Source organism: Malaya genurostris, chromosome 3 (genome assembly GCF_030247185.1).
Source record: "Malaya genurostris strain Urasoe2022 chromosome 3, Malgen_1.1, whole genome shotgun sequence".
Classification (NCBI taxonomy): Eukaryota; Metazoa; Arthropoda; class Insecta; order Diptera; family Culicidae; genus Malaya; species Malaya genurostris.
The window spans coordinates 253,074,093-253,096,616 of record NC_080572.1 but is presented as its reverse complement, the minus strand read 5'-3'; the positions used below and the strand labels follow the sequence as shown (position 1 = coordinate 253,096,616).

At 37.8% G+C, this 22,524-nt stretch overlaps 1 protein-coding gene across 1 annotated transcript in view; it reads left to right on the top strand.

The window, feature by feature from the left end:
- Window positions 1–22,524, top strand: part of LOC131435515 (epidermal growth factor-like protein 7) — a 40,692-nt gene that overhangs the window by 16,689 nt on the left and 1,479 nt on the right. Inside the window, exons 2-7 of the mRNA XM_058603501.1 lie at window positions 8,480–8,590; window positions 8,725–8,825; window positions 8,893–9,114; window positions 9,172–9,263; window positions 9,364–9,474; window positions 9,557–9,727. Coding sequence (XP_058459484.1) covers window positions 8,480–8,590; window positions 8,725–8,825; window positions 8,893–9,114; window positions 9,172–9,263; window positions 9,364–9,474; window positions 9,557–9,604 — 685 coding nt within the window. The 3' untranslated portion in view covers window positions 9,605–9,727. The remainder of the gene's footprint in view (window positions 1–8,479; window positions 8,591–8,724; window positions 8,826–8,892; window positions 9,115–9,171; window positions 9,264–9,363; window positions 9,475–9,556; window positions 9,728–22,524) is intronic.

The following is a 22,524-nucleotide window of genomic DNA, read 5'->3' as shown; positions in this document are numbered from 1 at the left end:
ATCCATATGATCTCCATTTTTGAGGTTTCCACATGCATTACACAAAACTTTTTTACCAAATTTAATTTCAAATAACGTAAACTTTTTCCACGAACTGACTTGTATGTATTCAAAGTTAAGAACGGGACAAAATAAACGATATAGTTAACTTATTTTCAACACAAACACTATATTGTTGTGCTCGCTGTGTGCCATCTCATCTGGTTGAAAAACAAAATTTATCTGGACCACTTTTGAGGAATTTCTAGCAACAATAAGTATTAACCAACTTTGATTACCTCATCAGGTATGAACATGAATGGCCCAACACTAACAAAAACATTTCATTTGAACAACGTGAACAGGATACTGGCTATTGTTTTCGAACTGCTACTGACTGGTGTTCGAGAAAAAGGCGGGTGGGTAATGTCAGAAACATAACAGAAGTACCTGACAATGGCTCCGCAAAAATTCTGGTTCGGAATCCAGTTCTAAAGAACTTAGTTCATGAATTTCGCTCTATAATTCTGGAACTCATTCAGGAATTAAATTATGAAATTAAATTAAGTAATTATATTATGGTTTATAAGTCAGTTCAGTCAGTTGATGACAGAAAACACGAATGGTTCGACATTCCGCATGATTCAAAACTTCCCTCATTCCCCTACAATATAGGTCTAATAGCACTATTTCTGTTACCATCTGATCCGAAAGTGTACAAATGTCGTCCGGGAAGAAACTAAGAGTCAAATATTTTTATAAGTCATGGATACCATCCCTGAAAACTTTTCTTTCTGGCGTGTCTAACCATCCGACGAGCCCTTTTTCCTGCTGAGCGGAAAATAAGTGTTCCATCGCCGACGCAAAGCGTCGATAGTCGGCCGGGGCTGGATCTGGAGAGTACTTTGGGAGCGGAAATGTTATCCTGTTTAGTTCTTCTAATGTGTTCTTAATTAGTTTGGACCTAACTTTCAAGCTATGAGACGGCACATCGTCGATTTTCGCATTACAAATGTTCAAATATTTGTATCCCATTAGAATGTTTCTTTCTCATTTTTTATCACCTATTCAAAAAAAATCTGGTTGGATAGTGGCGTTAGATGCCATTTTTCACCAATTTTGATTCAACAAATCGCTAAATATATGGTATGTATGTGATATGTGTACGTCTTTTATATGCATGAAGAAGAGCTTACCAAAGGCACGGGTTTCATACTTCTGTTGGCTGTTGCACCGTCAGGTTCACGATCCGTCTACAAGCCAAATTCTTTAACATATAAATAATTGAGCAAGCACCAATTAACTTATTTTTAACACATTATATTATGCACATTTTTCGTTTGTCGATGCTGCCAATGCATTATAGCTCCGATTCTATTATTGGCAATGATTCTATTTAGATTGAATTTGTGCATTGAAAAAGTGAATGGTGAATTTATTATTTGTCATTGACACTAGTTTCATTGGAATGGTGCATGTCGTAATTATAAATTTGCATTGGCCTGTTGAAATTTCTCCTCATTTATCAATGACGCATGCAGAACTATAAAACCGGCACTAGTTGGTTGATGGCCGTCATTTGGAATAACACTTCGATTTAACGATATCAGTTAACTTCCATCTCATGAAGTGGCATCCTACATCATGCTCGGCTGCACAACATGAACGAGATCTTGTTTTCGCACATAATATATAGCATTTTACCATAAAAACGAACCACCCATCGATCGTGACTCTCGTTAGACTAGGAGATTCCCGACGTATTAATCTCGTGCTATAACTGTTTCAATGGCTTTTATTAACATCAACCGCGGGCTTGACTATCTTCTCGAGATTGTCTTGTCGCACGCGTTTATCACACATGTCCTGCAAACAGCGCTCTTTTTCGCACCCTGTTTCACAAACGACCTCTCCCTCTCTCTCTCTGCCCTAGATGCCGGCTATAAATACTCGTCTCGCCGAAAATGACATTCCAGGAATTGCATAGGTCTTCTTCAACGAACTCGCAAACGCACTGCTGATAGTCGAGTATTGCAAATTGTTATTGCCACGGATGCACACATTGAACCGTTAGCCGTCGCATCTCAGCTGATTTCATTGTCACTTTACGAACGCTGCCACAAACGACGCTTTGCAGAATAACGAACCGCGGCATGTCGCGACGCTCAATTAGTCCAAAACATACTAAAAACTGATCGTATTAAACGGGCATCTCGCAGACCCGGTTTTTGAAATGTAGAAAAAACGAAAAACAATCAAGCATTGGATAGACGGACGCGTCGCGTCGTTTCATTCATTTTCCGTGCCATTGACGGTGGTTAAATATTGATCAAAAATTTCGTACCGATAGGGTTTGGAACCGAAAAAGCTTAATCATTTCTTGCTCCACAGTGTATTGCAACCTTCTATATTCAGCCAGAAAACACCAGCTAGCGGTTGAGGGTTCTTACGTCGTAACAGTTGCTTCCACTCTTCTGCCTCCTTGGTCCAATATCGCAAACACCGTGTCTGCCGAGACTCAAGTGCAAATAAATAAAATATCATTCGGACAGATACACCGCGTTAAACCAGCCACTCTACTGGACATCAGTGAAGTAAGGAAAGGATTTGGAATCTCCCGAAAATACAAAATTTAAAACAGACAGGAGAAATAGTGCACGGAGAGCTCACAGATCACGAAAATGCAATATTGAAATTGTTGTTTTTAGTTTTGACCAATATATCTGTTGTTTTTTTATAACCAGCTAGGTACACAAAATTGTTGTTTTCAAATGCTGTCAGTTGGCTGAAAATGAAGACATCAAAAAGCAAAAAATAAGTTTTCATAGTGCTATTTTGTCGTCGACTTACTTTACTATGGGGCACCTTTTCAAAACTAGCCACATGGAAGAATGGGTAGAACTTAATCGTGAATATCTCGACTTGTGTTAATGGCAGCAACATAATTCTTTCACTATATCATCACAAATATGATCACGAATTTAGGATATTTTTAACAGTGTGAGATAACCACAAACAAATCAAAAATTAAGTTTTCTCAAAATTTGAAAACAACGCGGAAAACTCTTTACTTTCGCTTGGGTTTTTCGCGCAAGGACGACGATTTTGAGGTAGTCAGGCACATATCTTCAACTGAACCTTATAAAAGGGGAACCGTGGTCGAAAATCGATCATTTTTTTTTTGTGCCTTGGATGGAAGCAGACATCGGGGCGAGAAGACGCATTCAAACAGCGGCATCGGAGAGCGCACCTTCTGCGTGGTTAAAAACCTCAAACGTTCAGGTCGTAGTTCTCATTTGCCTTCCGGTCGTCAAGGCGAGAAGACGCAATAAATCAGTTTCGCGTCATTTGACACTGCGAGCGGAATGCTATTGCATCATACAACAGAGCTGCACGTCGTTTGCATTCGAGAGAAAGAAAACGAAAAGTGGACAACATTATATCGAATCAGCCGTTCTAATTGCTCTTAATGTTATCTAAAGAACTATTAAGATTACTTCTTGGCAAATCGAAGGTAAAAATTATCAGTTTAGTGAAAATCCAAAATAATTTGATTTGCTTCGTGCACTTTTCTATGTGCGAAAATGGTTGGAGGAAAATGTTCCGAACTGTGCTAAATATGGTAGAGAATTCCACAATTTGGTCCTTCTAAAAGGCAGAAATAAATCCTGTACATAGTTTCTTCCAATGAAATATGGAAATCCAAAATGAGATAATCGACATTAAAAATCGTTCAAAATTCTAGAAGTGAAAAGGCGGAAAGTTTCACAATTCTCACAATCGATTCACTATCAATTCGAAAGTGTAAAGAAATCATGTCAGTTTTATTCGTATTCACGACTTCCAGTTATGTTTCTGACATTACACACCCGTACTTTTATTTTTATCGTTTTTAATGACAAGTAAACGTCACTTCCATGTGAATGCAAACAAAACATGATTTGATTCAATCGCGAAACGAGTTCATTTTGTTATGTTAAACAACAAACTTTTTAGCACTTGAAAATTGAAGCACTATTGATGGCAATGATAATGTTTTGATATTCTTGCAAATTGATCAGAAACGCTGCTCCATCATGTTTCGATCCATTTTGCGTGTGGAGTAAAAGATGACCTGTGAACATTATGCTTATAACATCTATCTCGGAAACTGCAAATTCTTGTTGTTTTTCCACCTAACCTCTTACCGTTTTCATTATATTCAATCACATTGGAACGTTGCTTTTATTTCAAGGTAGTAAAAATATATTTTTAAATATCCATTGCAATACAATTAACTTAATAATAGATAAAATGAAATAAGAGGGGCTTCTTTCTTCTACTCTGCTCGCAGCTGACATTCGTCACGCTGCTGCTGCGGAAAGGGCTAGTAAAGGGCTTCTTTCTTGTGGGGTTGAAATCATGTGATTTCCAAGAGAATTTTTTGACAGTTGTGTAAAAGGTACGCAGTTGAATTTCTACACTGTTAGTAAAAAGGGTTCATTGATAATACACTGAGGTCTTTTTAATGCGGTTTTTTAAGCGGCTTTTTACGCGTATTTCCGAAGCAACGTGGCTTTTTACGTGTATTTCCGAGGTTATGTGATTTTCTTAATTTAACTACAGATGAAATATAACAGCCACATTTTACATGGTCTTTACATGGTCACTCATGAAAACACACTCTTGAAATTGATAATTTCAAACTTATAACCCTGTTTTTCTAGAACCAGAATTCGAACTGAAATAAAAATCAAAAATTGTCTGCAAAATCTTAAGATCTTCTATTTGAACTCAGTGTATATGAATTGGGTCAGCCACGCTACGCTCGTTGTAAATCTCAAAAATGTTTTCAGGAAGCTCCGGCATTTTCCCTCCTAAAAGAAAAAAAAAAGTTCTACACTAACGAAACACGAATTTATGAGACTACACTCCTAGCAAAAATTGTTTAAATTCACGTCTTCTGAGACCGACAAATTTAATGTATTCTGATATAGTTTTTAGTGCTGAAACATATGAGTTTCCAATTCTACTTCAAAGGTGGGTCATGTTTAGCATATCATTAAATCATTCAGGTAAAACTTCATTTTATTAATTATGTTCTTGTGAATTTTGTCATATGTGGATTAGCGTCTCAAGCTAATTTATTAAATTTTAACTGTGTGTTGGCTTTGGTATGATCCACAATAATGTTTCGGTCTTCTTCCAGCTTTAAAAGCCTGAAGCTGTGTATTTCGCAGAGTAGTTCATCATAACTTGACTGTAATTACCATATTAACTCTGAACCATTATTACATCTCCCCGGATAGTCCGAAAACAATTAAATTTATACGCTAAATACATGAATATGATAAGAATCAACTATTTTACCTGAGAAAGATACAACCGAATCGTAACGATGTATTTAATGATAATTACCAAATCATACTTTATTATCGGTGCAACGTTATAATTCTGGAAGTAAAAAAACAAACCTTAAACAAATAGCACAATATATCAACTCGTGAGAACGATTTTAGATATTTAGGAGCGTGAAGTTTTATTCGTATTCACATCTTCTAGCTATGTCTTTGACATTACCCACCCATTTTTTTTGTTTGGATAAATTCTGTTATGAATTTGAACACAAACAAATTCATTCATATTACTAATTTTGAGCACAAATTCAAATTGTTTCGGTTATTTCAGATAAACCTGACCCAACGCTTACGTTGCAGCCAATTGATATTCAAACTTGTTTCACAACCCAATAGTAGCTTTCAAGCGAGCATAAGCTTGTTAAAATTGGTTCAGCCATCTCAGAGAACTTCTCAGCCATCTCAGAGAAATTGTGCGGAGAGAAAAGTCTTTAAAAATGTGCACACATAAACAGACATTTTTCGATCTCGTCGAGCTGAGTTTTGGTTCATGTGCTGTCCGACATCGCTACCGCTCGTTCGGACTAAATAAAGCAAAGAAATCTAGCTTTGAGTAGACCGGGCAAACGAGGCGGTTACAGGTTTGTATGCAAGAGGCCGCCTCTTCCGACGGCAGGTCGGCTCAGCGGCTTTGTGCCATCGAACCATCTTGGCTTCGGTTATGTGGCTGTGCCACATCAGTTATACAGGAGACATAACATACAGGAAACATGACTCTTTCGGCCAAATGATCCTTTCGGCGAAATGACCTATTCGGCGAAACGACTTTCGGTGAAATGGCATTCGGCGAAACGACTTTCGGCGAAATGGCTTTAGGCGAAATGACCCTTTAGGCGAAATGATCCTGTCGGCGAAACGACTTTCGGCGAAATGACCTTTTCTGCGAAACGACTTTCGGTGAAATGGCATTTGGCGAAACTACTTTCGGCAAAATGACCCGCTCCCAAATTTACGTGCTATGAGATTGCGAGATGGTAATGCATTTGACATATTCCATATACTTTGAAGACGTTTGGAAAAAAATTCAGTTGATTTGAGTTTAAACGACTAGAAAACCTTACAAATATGAAGAAAAAAAACCATATTCTTGCATTGTCATCAAGTGTATGATTGAAAACTGCCCAATATATTTGATAATTTTAGATAAAATTTTATATATTTTGTACACACACAAATTTTATTTGAATGATACTACCTGTACAAGCTGACAATTATGATCAATTTCAATCAAAATTTATTAATTAACTCTAAATCCAACCATTAAAATTAAGAATTTTGTTGTGTGAATAACACCCAAGCTCAATTCTACGAAACACATATATCATTTTAAAATTATTGGTTGATTAATATTAATCAAACATAGTGCAGAAAATCACAAAACAATTCTGAATTAAATCTAAGTTAAATAAAAAATTTAACCCACTTTCGTTCGCTTTTTCCCACAACTCGTTAGAGTAACATTTTCTGTTCACCGATTCCAGAAGTTTGATTAAAAACTACAGTTACTGGACATAGTTCAGTTTCGACTTACTTTTGTTATATTAATTAAATTACATGCATCTTTCAATTGACATGACTTTTAAACAGGATTATAAAAGGATTATCAGCGCTAATATGTTTACGAACATCGATAACTACCTTTAAATAAAAAGAAAAGTATTCGAAATTTCAAAGTCGATAGCAATAAAGCTTACTAATAATTTCTTATAGAGTTTGGTGGCTTTCGATCTCGCTTGCTTTGGTTTTATAATGCAAAACTTCTCGATAATCTAATACTTCTTCGAGTGAAGTCGAACGGGGTGGAAACGGATCTGTTATGTTAGTCTAATATCAACAGGCTATCTGATAAAAAATAAATATCCAACTCTTTTGTATTTTTTCCACTCTTTCGTATTTTTTAAATGCATACCCTACTTACACTAAAAATTGTTCAACAGGAACTCGTCCATATTGCATAAGAAATGCATGTTGGAAACTGGCTAATCTAATTTCAAAGCAAACTACATTCCAATGAACCGAAGTTATGTGGGTTAATCTTATTAAAATATCGAACAGTAAATTACATCCAACCCGAAATTAATATCCCCAACAGCTGACAACAAAATAGAAATACAGCCGGTCGAACAGATCGTCTCGTATACTCAATATACTCTCCATGTTTCAATATACATGCACCGCCCACTTCATTCAGATGTAGATACTTAGTTAATTCAGCGCAAACCATTTCGGTGCCAAATCCGAAAACAACTCCAAATGGTCTATTAATATGGATTCGATGTTTTGGCGCGCTGAGAAAAGGTGCTAACAAACCAACTTCAACGGTTTAGTGACAGTAAAATATGAATCACGTGACTGATTGGAATCCAATCTAGTTCAGAATTTAGACAGAACTTGCAGACGGTTAGAGTATAAACTCAAATAGCTGCTAGTAATCAAACAGTTCATTAAGTGTCAAGTAATAAACTCGTTACTAACTGACAACCGAGCGCCGGAACAATCATCGAGACAAATGTGACAGCTCAGTCTGAGGGAGTGGAAGTGGTACTGTTTGGGTTTTGTTTCGGTTTCCATCAGAGGCTGACAAATGGTACTATTACTGATTTTCTTAGTGACTGTTAGCCCTAGAGCCGTTTAGTTTATGATCATAAAGATCCAATCCTTTGCTTTATGGCCGATTCGTTATGCAAATCAGCTCCCATATAGGATTAGCATACGATTGTTTCCTGTGAGTAGTAAATTTCTTCGAGGCAACTGTGTGAATTTCAATGCAGCTCCATGTCTGAGCGTGAGATGAAATTTATTATTTTCTAGACCGCCGTCTGCTAGGCTATTTTAATTATTAGGAATCTTCCGTACCCGATGAGCAGCAGTATAGCCAGTGACATATTTGGTCAGACATGCCCTCATTTGTACGTTGCGATTGTGACCACAGGATGCTGTGGTTTGTTGCCTGGCAATGACGATGTGCGATCAAGTATGGCTAGTAGGAAATGTGCAACCAAAACATCAGTGTCCGATATATTTCTTCCAGATTTCACCAGCTCATGAACGGAGGGCCGATTTATCGATCACTAATCTTCTACCCGTATGTCTGCCAATTTCAGCAAAAACGTGTGCACCGAGAAGCGAATCGTCCAAGTGCCCGTCTACAGGAAATCGACCGTGAAACACTTTGTTCAGCCTTGTCTGGACCAGAAGCTGTGCACCGGCATCCGGTAATGTATCAATCACGATCCATCGGTTTCTATCCTATGCAATATGTTTGCAAAATTTGTAGGATAAATGAATCAGGATTATCATTGTCAAATGCTATTGAACTTGTCTGGTTCTAATCGAAATTTGCTTTTAGTACCAACTACGAACCTACCTATCATTCGGTCAAAAAGGAAATCTACATCTGCTGCTCCGGTTGGAAAACCACAACCACAATTGCCGATGGTTGTCTGAGTCGTAAGTTCGGTTTTCACACCTAGAGGACTAACAGTACGAAAAATACAGAATTCTGATTTCCCGATAGCCATCTGCCGATCCGAGTGCCGTAATGGTGGTCGTTGTACCGCTCCAGACACCTGTAGCTGTCCGGCGGGGTTCACGGGATCTCAGTGCGAGGAGGACATCAACGAATGCAAGCAGCACAAACCATGCGATCAAACGTGCTACAACACGGAAGGTTCGTACTATTGCACCTGCCGGGACGGTTTCATACTGCAAGCGGATCGCCAGAGCTGCAGGAGGGATGGTAAGCTTTTCGTCATTTTCAATCGATGGGATTCTACAAAATTTCCGTATGTCATAGAAACAATCAACGACGTTGCCATCGAGGCGAGGGATATGGAAAACGATGTCGATTATGACAGCCTGGATACCCGGTTAACGAAACTGGAGAAGGTATAATTCATGCAAGTTTTTTTTTGTAACATATAATTGAGCATTTTCAATAGAGTTCCCATTCGGTTCCACATGCTGTTAATCCCCATCCATTCCACAGATAATCTTTAGTGATGATCGTAGATCACAATCGGAGAATCATGAGCTCAACAAGAAGGTTCAGTACGCGCTCGATGCCGTTTCTGCGCTAAGATCGCAAATCTCTCGGCTGGTACGTACCACCCTACGGTATTAGTTTACATAAAACGCTTGACCAAACTGTCACGTATGTTTTCTCGTTTTCATGCTTATAGTCACAAAGGCTTTATCCGACGGTAAACTACGGGACTAGACTCAACTGATCGGACGGAGTGAGTGAACGCAATTTAAATGATTGCATATTGCATAGGTTGTTAGGCTCGCTACTCTCTGACGTAGGATGTATTTATTGTAATTATTTGTAGGCAGTTTCTCTTTTAAATAAGGTAAGTAGCTTCGATCGATCGGGTGTGATGCTTTTACGTACATGCATACTATAAGGTTTAATTTCGACTAGGACTTTACGAGTTCTTCTGAGAACATTCATGTTTCTTACTACCATAAGGGTTCTAGTTCAAGCGACCCAACCAAATTTTCAATGTAAAATGATCTTACTAAAAGAACGTTAAATAAAGACTGTCCCAGAAAGTATGTACGCAACCAAAAACCGCTGCCATTTCGCAATGGTTCAGAATCTGTCAATTTTTATGGCTGCGTCCTGTTGTTTACACCCTTCTCTAAGCACTTGTGCAGTTGTTTATTCGTTTTCATTAGTTTGTTTCGAAATGCGTGGACTTTCAGCAGAACAACGTCGAAAAATTGTGCACAAATGGTGCACAGAACGCGGACTGTCACTGAGAAAGATAGCAAAAATGGAAGGAGTAAGTGAAAAAGCCGTGCGAAATGCAATCAGGAAGTTCGGTGAGGATAACACCTTTGAGGATAAACCGAAAACGGGTCGAAAAAAAGGTTCTGCTAACCCTCAGTTGGATAAACGTATACTGAAAGCGTTCGAGAAAAAGAAGGAGGTTTCAGTTCGGGATGTGGCCAAAAAAGTGGGCACTTCGAAGTTAAATGTTCTTCGTGCTAATGAACGTTTGAATCTTCGAACCTATAAGAAGCAGAAACAACCAAAACGTAGTCCGAAACAAGAAGCATCGATCAGGCCGAGGGTTCGAAAGCTGTGCAATACGATTCTTGCTGGAAATTTGAACTGCATAATCATGGACGACGAAACCTACGTGAAACTCGATTACAAATCCTTGCCGGGACCACAATATTTTACGGTGCGAGAAGGGCAAGTGTTAAACCAGTCCGAGACATCGATTGAAGTCGAAAAATTTGGTAAGAAAGCTATGGTCTGGTAAGCAATTTGTAGCTGCGGTAAGATTTCGAAACCCTTCACCACCACTGCTTCAATAAACAGCGAAATATACATCAAGGAAAGTTTACAAAAACGACTGATACCCCTGATTCGCCACAAGAATCCTGTTGTATTCTGGCTAGATCTTGCTTCTTGCCACTACTCGAAATCAACGGTAGAACGGTATACTACCAAAAATGTAACTTTTGTCCCAAAGGCCATAAATCCACCAAATTGCCCACAACTTCGACTAATTGAGGAGTTTGAACATCTAACACTTGTGAATTGTTTACAGCGACATCAAAGTGCGTCCATACTTTATGGAACAGTCTTTATGAAATATCGGATAGATGAATCAGAAGTCCATTAGCAATTGTGCAGCTTTTCGATGTATTATGAAGGAAATCTCACTTTATATACATATACAAAACAATCTAACATGCTTCAGGGAATTGGATATTCTGAAATGAACATTGATGAATTGTTTAATTTTAAAGAATCTAAATGAGATCATGGGCACCCAAGAATTATCTGAAAAGAAAATATTGTAATATTGTATATAATCATATAATTCACAGAAAATTGACATACTATGATAAGATCTGCAGAAGAACTTGCACATCCAAAACCTCCTCGGAAAAGGTCTTAATGTCTACCAACGTCACCGATGATCCATCCAAAAACTACCTGAAGTTCAGGCCTCAAGATCTACCAGTGTAACGAAGTGCATTAACGAACTTGTCGTTCTCGGTTCATATTCGTGATGTCACATGCGATCAATAGGACAATTGTGATTGCTCTAGGCTATCCAAAAACTGTCTGGACTATAAAGACCTGCTCTCACTGAAATTCTCGAACGACTTTGAATGTTCCGAGTAAAGGTCAAAAAACACAAGTAAGCAGTATGTAGCTCTACGACTATGAGCAGCACTGAAAAACTATATATTGACTGCTAAATGCTCGAGTTGATCTTAAGACCTGTTTTCACCGAAATTCTTGGACGACTGAGAACCTACCTGGAATAGCTATAAATAGACAAGTAAACAATGTGCTGCTCTGAATGTATGAACCATAAACAAAAATTGCAGTTCTTGTTGTGACACAGTGTAGTCCCTAAGGACAATACTCCAAGTAGTTCTTGGACATTGTAACATCTCTTAAGCATTTCCATAGTCTTAGAACATACTCAGAGGCTCCTGAAGCATCGGACGTAGTAGAATTATTCATGTTATTTACACTAAAATCAAATGAAATTTGAAAAATCCTTTTTCACACGAGAAATTTTAAATAACGCGATGAAGTTCCAGTGTATAAACATGCAGAGAAACAAAACCATTTCTTTAATATACTAATTTTCTCAAAAGGGTCACTTCACGGACATTATGCTCCACCCAGGACCGGTGAAACATTTTAAGTCCCGGTGGGTAATTTTTCGTAACCGGGAGAACGACCCACTATTTTCAAGCACTACTGTGGGCAAAAAGTAGTAAGACTTTTGAATTATATTTCACGCGGAAAACTTATTCGTCGAAACTTTTGCCTTTCTCATATAGAAAGGTTATGCAATCACTATGAAAACCGACTTTTTAGCCTAGGCCCGGAGGGCCGAATGTCATATACCATTTGACTCAGCTCGACGATCTGAGCAAATGTCTGTGTGTTTCTGTATGTGTGTGTATGTAACAAAAATGTGCACTCGATTTTCTCGGAGATGGCTGGACCGATTTTGACAAACTTAAATTTAAATGAAAGGTCTTACAACCACATATAATCCTACCAAATTTCATTCGGATACGACTTCCGGTTCTGGAATTACAGATTACTGGGAATAAAATTTTTTTTCAGGTATGTGTTTTTATACATGACATGGAAAATTCAATCCAATACTTTCAATTAGCCGTATAAGTTGGACAGATTTGCTTAGTTGATGACCAAATGAATGGATTTTGGGTATACCGAATCTTCGTTCCAGATTCCGGAAATATCGAAAAAAAGTAATCGTGTACTATAAACCGGAAATTACTCCAATTTCTTAGAAACGGCTGAACCGGCTTTCATAATCTTAGATTCGAATGAAAACTCTCTTGGTCCCATAGCCTGTTATGAAATATGGTGCAGATCGAACTTTCGGCTTGGGAGTAACAGGGTAAAATGTGCAAAAATATGAAAAAGTGCACTCGAACACCTAGTGTGATATTCTCGATTACGCAGATATCCACTTACCGTCATTCCGCACTCTCACCCACTGCTACACGCTAACCCGATTATACTCATACTCAATGTGGATATCACATAATTCAGGACACCACACCTACACGCTCTTTGAACATAACTCATGGTTTGAGTTGCGATTACTCAAATTCATAAACTGGAACAATATGTCAAAATTTGAGTATGGATTTGAGTAAAGTAAACTCGTTGCCATGAGTTCTCTCGCATTTATTCATACATTAGAGTAAGCGTTGAGTTTTTAAATATTTGAGTGAAAAAATACTTCTTGCTGTTCAAAGCGTTTTCATTCTCGGAATATTCTTATCGAAATAAAGAATTCAAGAATACGTCGTTTTCCATTGCCGTCTCTAGATCCGGTTCTGAAAACATGAATCAACGTCAATCATCGATATTTTGTGGTTTCAATTATGCTTAGTGAAAAGCCCAACATAAGGATATTAAAATAATTCAATTTTGACTCCTAACCGTTCAATAGGAAACGGTTTTGAATCACTATTTTGCACATCCAAAAGAAAGATGAATATCTTTTTATATGAAAATAACGAAGAAAAGTTTCTTCATTTTGAGAGCAAGGAACTTAAATATTGAGTTGAACTTACTCATATTTTGAACAAAATATTTGTTTCTTATTTTAAATACAAATTACTCAAGTTTTGACAATTTCGTCCCTTAACTCAAAAATGAGTAGATAGGTGGTAACTCAAGTTTAGAGTAAGTGCACTTTTAATGAATTTGAGTGATGTATCACTCAATTTTGAGTTATGTTCAATGAGGGTGTAGGGGACAGGTCCACCGATTTTGTCGTGAATTACCATGGGGCGACTTTTCAAGATATACCCTCTGAAAAAATTCAATATTCAATTTTTGCTTTTCTCATATAAAAAGATATGCAATCTTTGTGAAACCCGACTTTTGTACTGAGGCCCGTATGACCGAGTGTCATACATTATTATGTCGTTTTTCATTGATTCCACTCGCTCGGTGCCCGTGTTTTGCCCTGACAGCCGATCAATGAAACGGTTTTGTAAAGTTTGGTTTGCACGCATGCTGCTCGGAAAAGAAAACACAGTGCACCTGTTTTGATTGCCCGACTGCACGAAAAGTGCACGAATCGAGCAAAACACTCCACGAGTGTTCTCAATGAAAAACGGCATTAGACTCAGTTCGTCGAGTAGCAAAATGTATGTGTGTGTGAGTGTGTACGTGTGTATGTAACGTTTTTTCGCACTCACTTTTCTCGGAGTTGGCTGAGCCGATTTTCGCAAGCTTAGATCCAAATAGGTCTTATGATCTCATACAATTTTTTTTGGATTTTGTTTGGATAGGACTTCCGGTTCCGGCCATCTGGAGGTTTGTTCTCAACAAAAACATACACGGTTCGAAACTATTCTCGTCTTTTCTGTGAGAGGCCTCGGACTTTTCACTCCATGTAGTATCAAAGAAGAAAATCAATTATAAGAGCATTCTGGTTATAAGTTGATGGACTAAATTGATCGTCGTGTCGATTTAGCCACGATACGCTTTGAGCGATGATACGTTTAATTCATGCGGTTGAAATTTTACACGGCTTATTTTGAACCTCAATTTCACCTTAATGCCCGTTCATACCAAACATTTTAGAAAACTTCAGTGTTGAGTTATTTGTAGTACTCTCATACTGTTTTCCACATATTTCCGATGGTATGGAGAACATGTTGCTGCCCTAAATACAAGAGATATTGACGATGGTGTTCTGCCCATTCTTGTACAGTGAATTTTGAAAAGCCGCCCCATGGTATGGACGTATTCACGTCAAAATAATTACGTCACTTGTACGATTAAATCTCCGAAACTTTTCGTGTCAGCCATATGATCTTCGAAATCGACCTAGAGCCCATTTGATTTTCGAATGGTTCAATAGTAACTTCAAAACGAGCATAAGTTTGTTGAAATCGGTTCTACCATCTCTGAGAAAAATCTTCGAAAAGTACACACAAACATTTTCCGATCCCGTCGAGCTGAGTCGGATGGTATATAACACTGAATTTCCGAGGCTCCGTTTGAAAGTCGGGTTTTCCAACAATTCTATCACCTTTTTATAGAGAAAGGCAGAACAGAAAATAATATTTGCCTACATGATGTGATTATAAATAATTATAATGATTATAATAACAAAATCTGTTTTAATCCACCTAGTGGTGTAATGATGTCATTCTCAGATTACTAATAACATCATAAATATTGCAGTGGAATTCTAAAAACAACTTTCCCTTGAATAGAAACAGGAAAGTTTCTTCGAACGGAATCTAGCAAAATCTACAAATCCACAACAAATTTATGGATTATGTATGAAACCGTGAGACTTTAAATATGTGAAAATCGATTAGACCATCTTGAAGGAAAATGAGTGATATCCTTTTTGCAGTTTTGACCACTATTTCCAATACTTCCGAATCCGAATTCCGAGGAACGGAATATCCGAAGTTGGCTCGTGCAGCGAGTAACAAATAAGACCTACAAATTGGAACAGTTCTGAACCTATAGTTAAAAGAATCTTCCCTCCTTTTACTTCGTAGCTTTAGGTGACGATATGAAAGTTTTAACGCGTAATCCAGTAGTTCCTGAATCAGAAGTCGGATCTAGATGAAATTCAGGAATTTCATATGGGGCCATGAGACCTTTAACTTGAACCTAAATTCGTGGAAAGCAGTCACACCATCTCTGAGAAAATAGACTGTAGTTTCAATTTGGAGCATATTAACCTTACGTAACAGCTATAGACCTAGAGTGTCCTTTGCTGTATCAAGAATACGTCTCCACATAACTCGGTCCATGGCTGCTCGTCGCCAGCCACTCAAGGCACGGATGCTTCTGAGATTATCCTCCACTTGATCGATCCACCTTGCTCGCTGCGCTCCTCTTCTTCTTGTACCAGTCGGATTAGATTCAAGAACCATTTTCACTGGGCTGTCGTCCGACATCCTTATGACATGCCCAGCCCATCGTAGACGTCCGATTTTAACTGTCCGTACGACGGGTGGTTCCCCTAGCAGCAGTTGCAATTCGTGATTCATACGCCGTCTCCACGTTCCGTCTACCATCTGCACTCCGCCATAGATGGTCCTCAGTACTTTTCTTTCGAAAACAGTGAGGGCGCGTTGGTCCTCTGCCAACATAGTCCAGGTCTCGTGGCAATAGAGAACAACCGGTCTAATGAGCGTTTTGTAGATGGTCAATTTCGTGCGGTGGCGTACTTTTCTCGATCGAAGGGTTTTTTTGAGTCCAAAGTATGCACGATTCCCTGCCCAAATACGTCTATGAATTTCTCTGCTGGTGTCATTATCGGCGGTCACCAGTGAGCCCAAACACACGAACTCGTCAACCACCTCGATACCGTCACCGTCTATCAATATTCGTGGTGGGAGGCTTAGTGTTTCTTCTCTAGAGCCTCTTCCTCTCATGTATTTTGTTTTTGACGCATTTATGGCCAGTCCGATACGACTAGCCTCAGCTTTCAGTCCGATGCAGGTTTCCGTGATCTTCTCAAGGTTACGTGTCACAATATCAATATCGTCAACAAAGCCAAAAAGTTGTACGGACTTTCGGAAGATCGTGCCACTCGTGTCGATCCTCGCTCTTCGAATCACACCTTCCAGGGCAATATTGAACAAGATACCAGAAAGTCCATCACCTTGACGTAGCCCTCAATTTGGAGCATTGAAAGCACCGAAAATAGTGTTCCAATGCTCAATTTGGAGCATTGGAACACTATTTTCGGTTCTCTCACTCTATATCGATTAAACCAACTAAATGAAATCTAACGAAATAAGCGAATACTCGTTTCTGTTACTTATTTATATGTAACTCAAGCTAAACAACATGAATCGGCAGCATGAAACACGTAGTAGGATTATTATTATTGTTATAATTATTATCATTTACAATGATTTTCATAACAGTATGTAGTTGAAAATGGTTCTGACAGTGTAAAGTGACGTCTCTACTCAGTATTGTTTGGCAAATCTGTCACGAACGCCATTTTGATGAGATAAAAATCGGAACTTCAAAATCAGCTGAATGCAACCTAAACAAACAATCAATCACTAATGCAATTGTTTTACGGTTCACCTTGTTTAGTGCACGAAAATTAGAGAATTTTGGGTCGACTCTCTCACAATAACTTGTCGGTTTACCTAAAATACAGTAGATAGTGTTTTGGGATATCAAACGGAAGTAATTTTCACAATTTGAGAGTCGCGATGAGTATCAAAACATCGCAGTGTTTGGGGCTCAAAACGTGAGGGGCTCAACGTAATCGGTGTTCTTTCAAATTGCTGGTGCTAATATACCGGTGTCAGATAACTGCCCAAAATTTCGATCTACATTCACTCTTTTGATGATAATGATGATGATTTGGCAATTTTTAAAGAACTATAAGATCTTTCATTTGAATCTTAGTTTGTGAAAATCGGTTAAGCCATTTTCGAGAAATTGCTTTTAGCACATTTTTCCCTTAATTTTCAAATATTATCCTGTAACTCCGGAACCGAAAGTTGGATCCAAATGAAATTCTACAGCAGTCTATGGGGTTATATCACCTTCATTTGAATCTAAGTTTGTGAGAAAAGTGATTGCGTATTTTCGTTACATACACCCTCATTGAACATAACTCAAAATTGAGTGACACATCACTCAAATTAATAAAAAGTGCACGTACTCTAAACTTGAGTTACCACCTATCTAATCAATTTTGGCTTAAGGGACGAAATTGTCAAAACTTGAGTAATTTTTACTCAAAATAAGAAAATAATATTTTGTTCAAAATTTGAGTAAGTTCAACTCAAAATTTGAGTTCTTTCCTCTCAAAATGAAGAAATTTTTTTTCGTAATTTTCATATACAAAGTTATTCTTCTTTCTTTTGAATGCGCAAAATAGTGATTCAAACCCGTTTCCTTTTGAACGGGTTGGAGTCAAAATTGAATTATTTTGATATCCTTATGTTGCGCTTTTCACTAAGCATAATTGAAACCACAAAACATCCATGATTGACGATGATTCATGTTTTCAAAACCGGCAATGGAAAACGACGTATTCTTGCATTCTTTATTTCGATAAGAGTATTCCGAGAATGAAAACGCACTGAACTGCAAGAAGTATTTTTTTCACTCAAATGTTTAAAACCTCAACGCTTACTCTAATGTATGAATAAATGCGAGAGAACGCATAGCAACAAGTTTATTTTACTCAAATCCATACTCAAATTTTGACATATTGTTTCAGTTTATGAATTTGAGTAATCGCAACTCAAACCATGAGTTATGTTCAAAGAGCGTGTACGTACACACATACTAGAGATGGTCGGGTATAGAAATTCTTATACCCGAACCCGACCCGTACCCGAGTGATCAGCAAAAAAAATTACCCGTACCCGACCCGTACCCGATTAAAAATTTAAAAAATTACCCGTACCCGACCCGTACCCGATCAATAATAAAAAAAAATTACCCGTACCCGACCCGTACCCGATAAAAAATAAAAAATTTTACCCGTACCCGACCCGTACCCGATTAAAAATTACCTGTACCCGTACCCGACCCGAATGAGTAGTAAAAAGTTTACCAAAATTCAGGATGGAAAAAATAAAGTGTTTTAGATAGCGAGCTAGATAGAGCGTATCAGGCTCTAGTTTGTCAGTAAAATACATTAAAATGCTTGTTTACATTTAAACATATAAACAAAGACAAATAATAAAGACATGTATGTGCTTACAAATCTATATATATAAAAATGGATGTAAGTTTGTATGTTTGTAACGCGATAACTTCGGAACTACTGAACGGATTGCCACCAAACTTGGCACAGGTACTTCTTGTATTTCAGAGATGGTTTAGGGAGTATATTTATATGGGAGGGAGCGTAGCACGTGTCATTACCAAGGGCGGTCATGAAAAAATTCATATAACTTGACAAGAGTCGATACGTTTTGAAGACCGTAGAAACATTTTGCATACCTTAGATATGACTATATGGGGGGTGGATGAAGCAAGTGTCTTTAAATAGGGGGGTGTAGTGTTTAAAACGGCATAATTCCGAAACTACTGAACGGATTGCCACCAAACGTGGCACAGATACTTCTTGCTCTTCTGAGATGGTCATAAGGATATTTTAATGGGGGAGAGAGCGTATTAAGTGTTCTTAACAGGGGGAGGTCATGAAAAAAATTGACTAATTTGACGAGAATAGATACTTTTTTAAGACCATAGAAACATTTTGCATGTATTAGATATGATTATATGGGGGGTGGATGTAGTAAGTGTCTTTAAAAAGGGGGGTGTAATGTTTGTAATGACATAACTCAGGAATTACTGAACGGATTGCTATCAAACTTGGCACATGTACTTCTTGCTCTTCAGAGATGGTCATAAGCGTATTTTTATGGGGAGATGGAGCGTAGCAAGTGTCATAACAAAGGAGGGGTCATGAAAAAATTCATGTAACTTGATGAAAACCGATATTTTTTGAAGATCTTAGAAACATTTTGAATACCGTAGATATAATTTAATGAGGGATGGATGCAGCAAGTGCCTTTAAAAGAAGGGTGTAATGTTTGTAATGGCATAACTTCAAAACTATTTAACGGATTGCTATCAAACCTGGTACATGTACTTCTTGCTCTTCAGAGATGGTCATAAAAATATTTCCATGGGGGAAGGGAGCGTGGGAAGTGTCCTTAACAAAGGTGGTCATTTAAATATTATCTAATTTGACAAAAATCGGTACTTTTTGAAGACACTTTTGCACAACTTAGATAAGATTATAAGGATATTCTGTGAAGAGAGGCTGTAGTAAGTGCCTCTAAAAAAGGAGTGTAATGTTTGTAACGGCATAATTCCGGAACTATTGCACGAATTGCTATAAAATTTGGTACAGTTATTTCTTGCTCTTCAGAAATAGTCATAAAGGTATTATTATAGGGGAGGAAGCGTAGCAATTATCATTAACAGGAGGAGGCATGAAAAAAATTCAAAAATTTGACAAGAATCGATAACATTTTCAATACCTTAGATATGATAGATATGGGGAGTGGATGTAGCAAGTGCATTTAAAAAGGGGGATGTAACGGCATAGCTCCGACACTACTTAACGGATTGCTATCACACTTGGCATAGGTGCTTTTTGCTCTTCAGAGATAGTTGTAAGGGTATTTTTAAGGGGGAGAGCGTAGCAACTATCCTTAACAGGGGTCATGAAAAAATTTATTTAATTTGACGAGAATCGATACTTTTTGAAGACCATAGATACTTTTTGCGCAACTTAGAGAATCGACATTTAGACTAGAAGGAGGGTTTTTGAAAATAAATTTTATTCTCCCATTTTTTATAAAACAAGAGAGTGGCAAGAATTTCAAGGTCGTATTTTTCTTTAAATAATTTTAAAAGTTCTGGTTCCATTTTGCGGGGAATTCAAAGAACTAAGGGAAAATAGTCTTTGTCTGTTTATGAACGTGAGTGTATTCAAGTCTCAGCATAACTACAAAACAACTAAACGAATCGCCATCAAGTTTGGCACATGTACCAAAGGTGGGAATCGATATTTTTTGAAAAGCATAGATACTTACTACACTACTCAGGGTAATCATGAAAGAGATCTGTAGTACGTTCACTGACAAATTTCTAGCAACTAAATGAGGTTTGTCGAGAAATGAAATTTATGATTATTGAGAGATCTGAGATGGGGCACTGATCATTCGCAATTTGAACATGAACGGAGTATTGTTCGATCGGGTTTCCGTCTAAGTTATGTTTCACTACAAGAGTATTTCACTAAGCAGGACAACTTCGAGAAGTTTTTTCGGTCTTCCCTTCACGAAACATTTCCGAGCAACGCCGGGTAATTCAGCTAGTATTAAATAAAAATCTGGTCCGTTCCCGGTCTTCTGAAATGACCGCACTCACCGCTTGGTGGAGCGCGAGATTAATTGCATTGTTATCATTTCGACCAAAGTGTGCCATGAAATCTCAATATATACAAATGAGCTAACGTATCGAAAGGGTTCTCACGGTTTGACATTGGCATTATGAATGCGATGATGGGAACTCAGCAGTGCAACCAATTTATCACCATTGGTGCCAGTTTCACGGAGGACCGTAGATGTGCGCCAAAAAAAGATCGTGACTGTCATGTCTGGAAATTCGTTTGTGATATAAATACACTGTGAAGCATGAATAGATTTCCAATGTCTTTGGTACTTTATACTCATTTACAAATGTCAACAAAAGGGAGTAATATCTACTCAAATTTTTCGAGAAGCATATTTATACAAAATGTCGTAATACCCATTCTATTCAATTTTTGGTAGGTATGGTTTTTACGAAACAGTGCGACTTTTGATCCAATTCTTTAGAACCACAAGTAAGCGTGCTCATTATCTTGACACACAAATAAAAATTCACATTAGAATCACTTGAAAAATCACGAACATCCCCTAAAATTGATAGAGTATCATCGGTTCGTTTACGTGAATTGACCAAACATCGAATAATTCACGTGTATTCCCGGTGTGAAAAATTCAATTTTGAAAATGGTGAACTGTGAGTCCTTCAAGTGTTAGTAGTTTGAACATTTGTAGGTACTTTGTAGGTACACGTGAAAATTAAGGAGATATTCACAAAAGAGAAAGTAAACAAAGAGAAACTCTCATTGGTTTATGTGCCCTTATGAAATGTTGACATCGAACTGGCAATATAGCTCAACTTGCTGTGCCATCAATCGGTGTCATTTCAAGTGAGGTGACACCACCCAGAAGTGAAGAATAAGAAGAACTTCTATGCAGATTTTCTGAAATAAATGTTCATGTTTTTATGGTTAGAATACTAATGATTTATATGTAAATTTTGAAAATCTCCAACCAATATTTAAAATAACAGTTTTCTGGTATCTGAATGTGATATGAGTACTACACTACATTTTATATATTAATCAAATAATTTTTACTGGATTGTGCATTAAACAGCTTTAAAATGGGAGCCCGCCTGGGTTCGATTCCCAACCCCGCACATAGGGTCAGAAAGTTTTTCTGGCCCGAAGAGGTGAATGACATTAATGTTAAAGCCTCTATAATTGAAACAAAAAAAAAATGGGAGTCCATTAAAACCTACGTGGAAAGTAGGGTCTGACCGCAACATCTTAGAGCTAAGGCAGTGTATCTTATCAAATATGTTATAAAAAAGTAGGGTGGAAAATATTCACATAACTTTTCACGTAACTATGATTGATCGTTTTTTTTAAAGGAAGAAAAGAAATGTTTTTTTCTGGAAAAAGATGCCAGTTTTCAGGTCTGGTTCTAGGCGCGAATGTCAAAACCCCTTGAATCAAATTGTTTATTTTTCGGAACAACTGTTTTGCAATAAAAAATTCTCGTCAACGTGTAAACATATTTATGTGAAGTACAAATGCTCGGGTAATCGATCAGAAAAAAAAATTTACCCGTACCCGACCCGTACCCGAGTGAGTAGTAAATTTTTTTACCCGACCCGACCCGTACCCGAGTAAGCAGTAAATTTTTTTTACCCGTACCCGACCCGTACCCGATCGAAAATAAAAATTTTTACCCGTACCCGACCAAAAACCCGTCGGGTACGGGTACGGGTCGGGTTTCGGGTAAAATA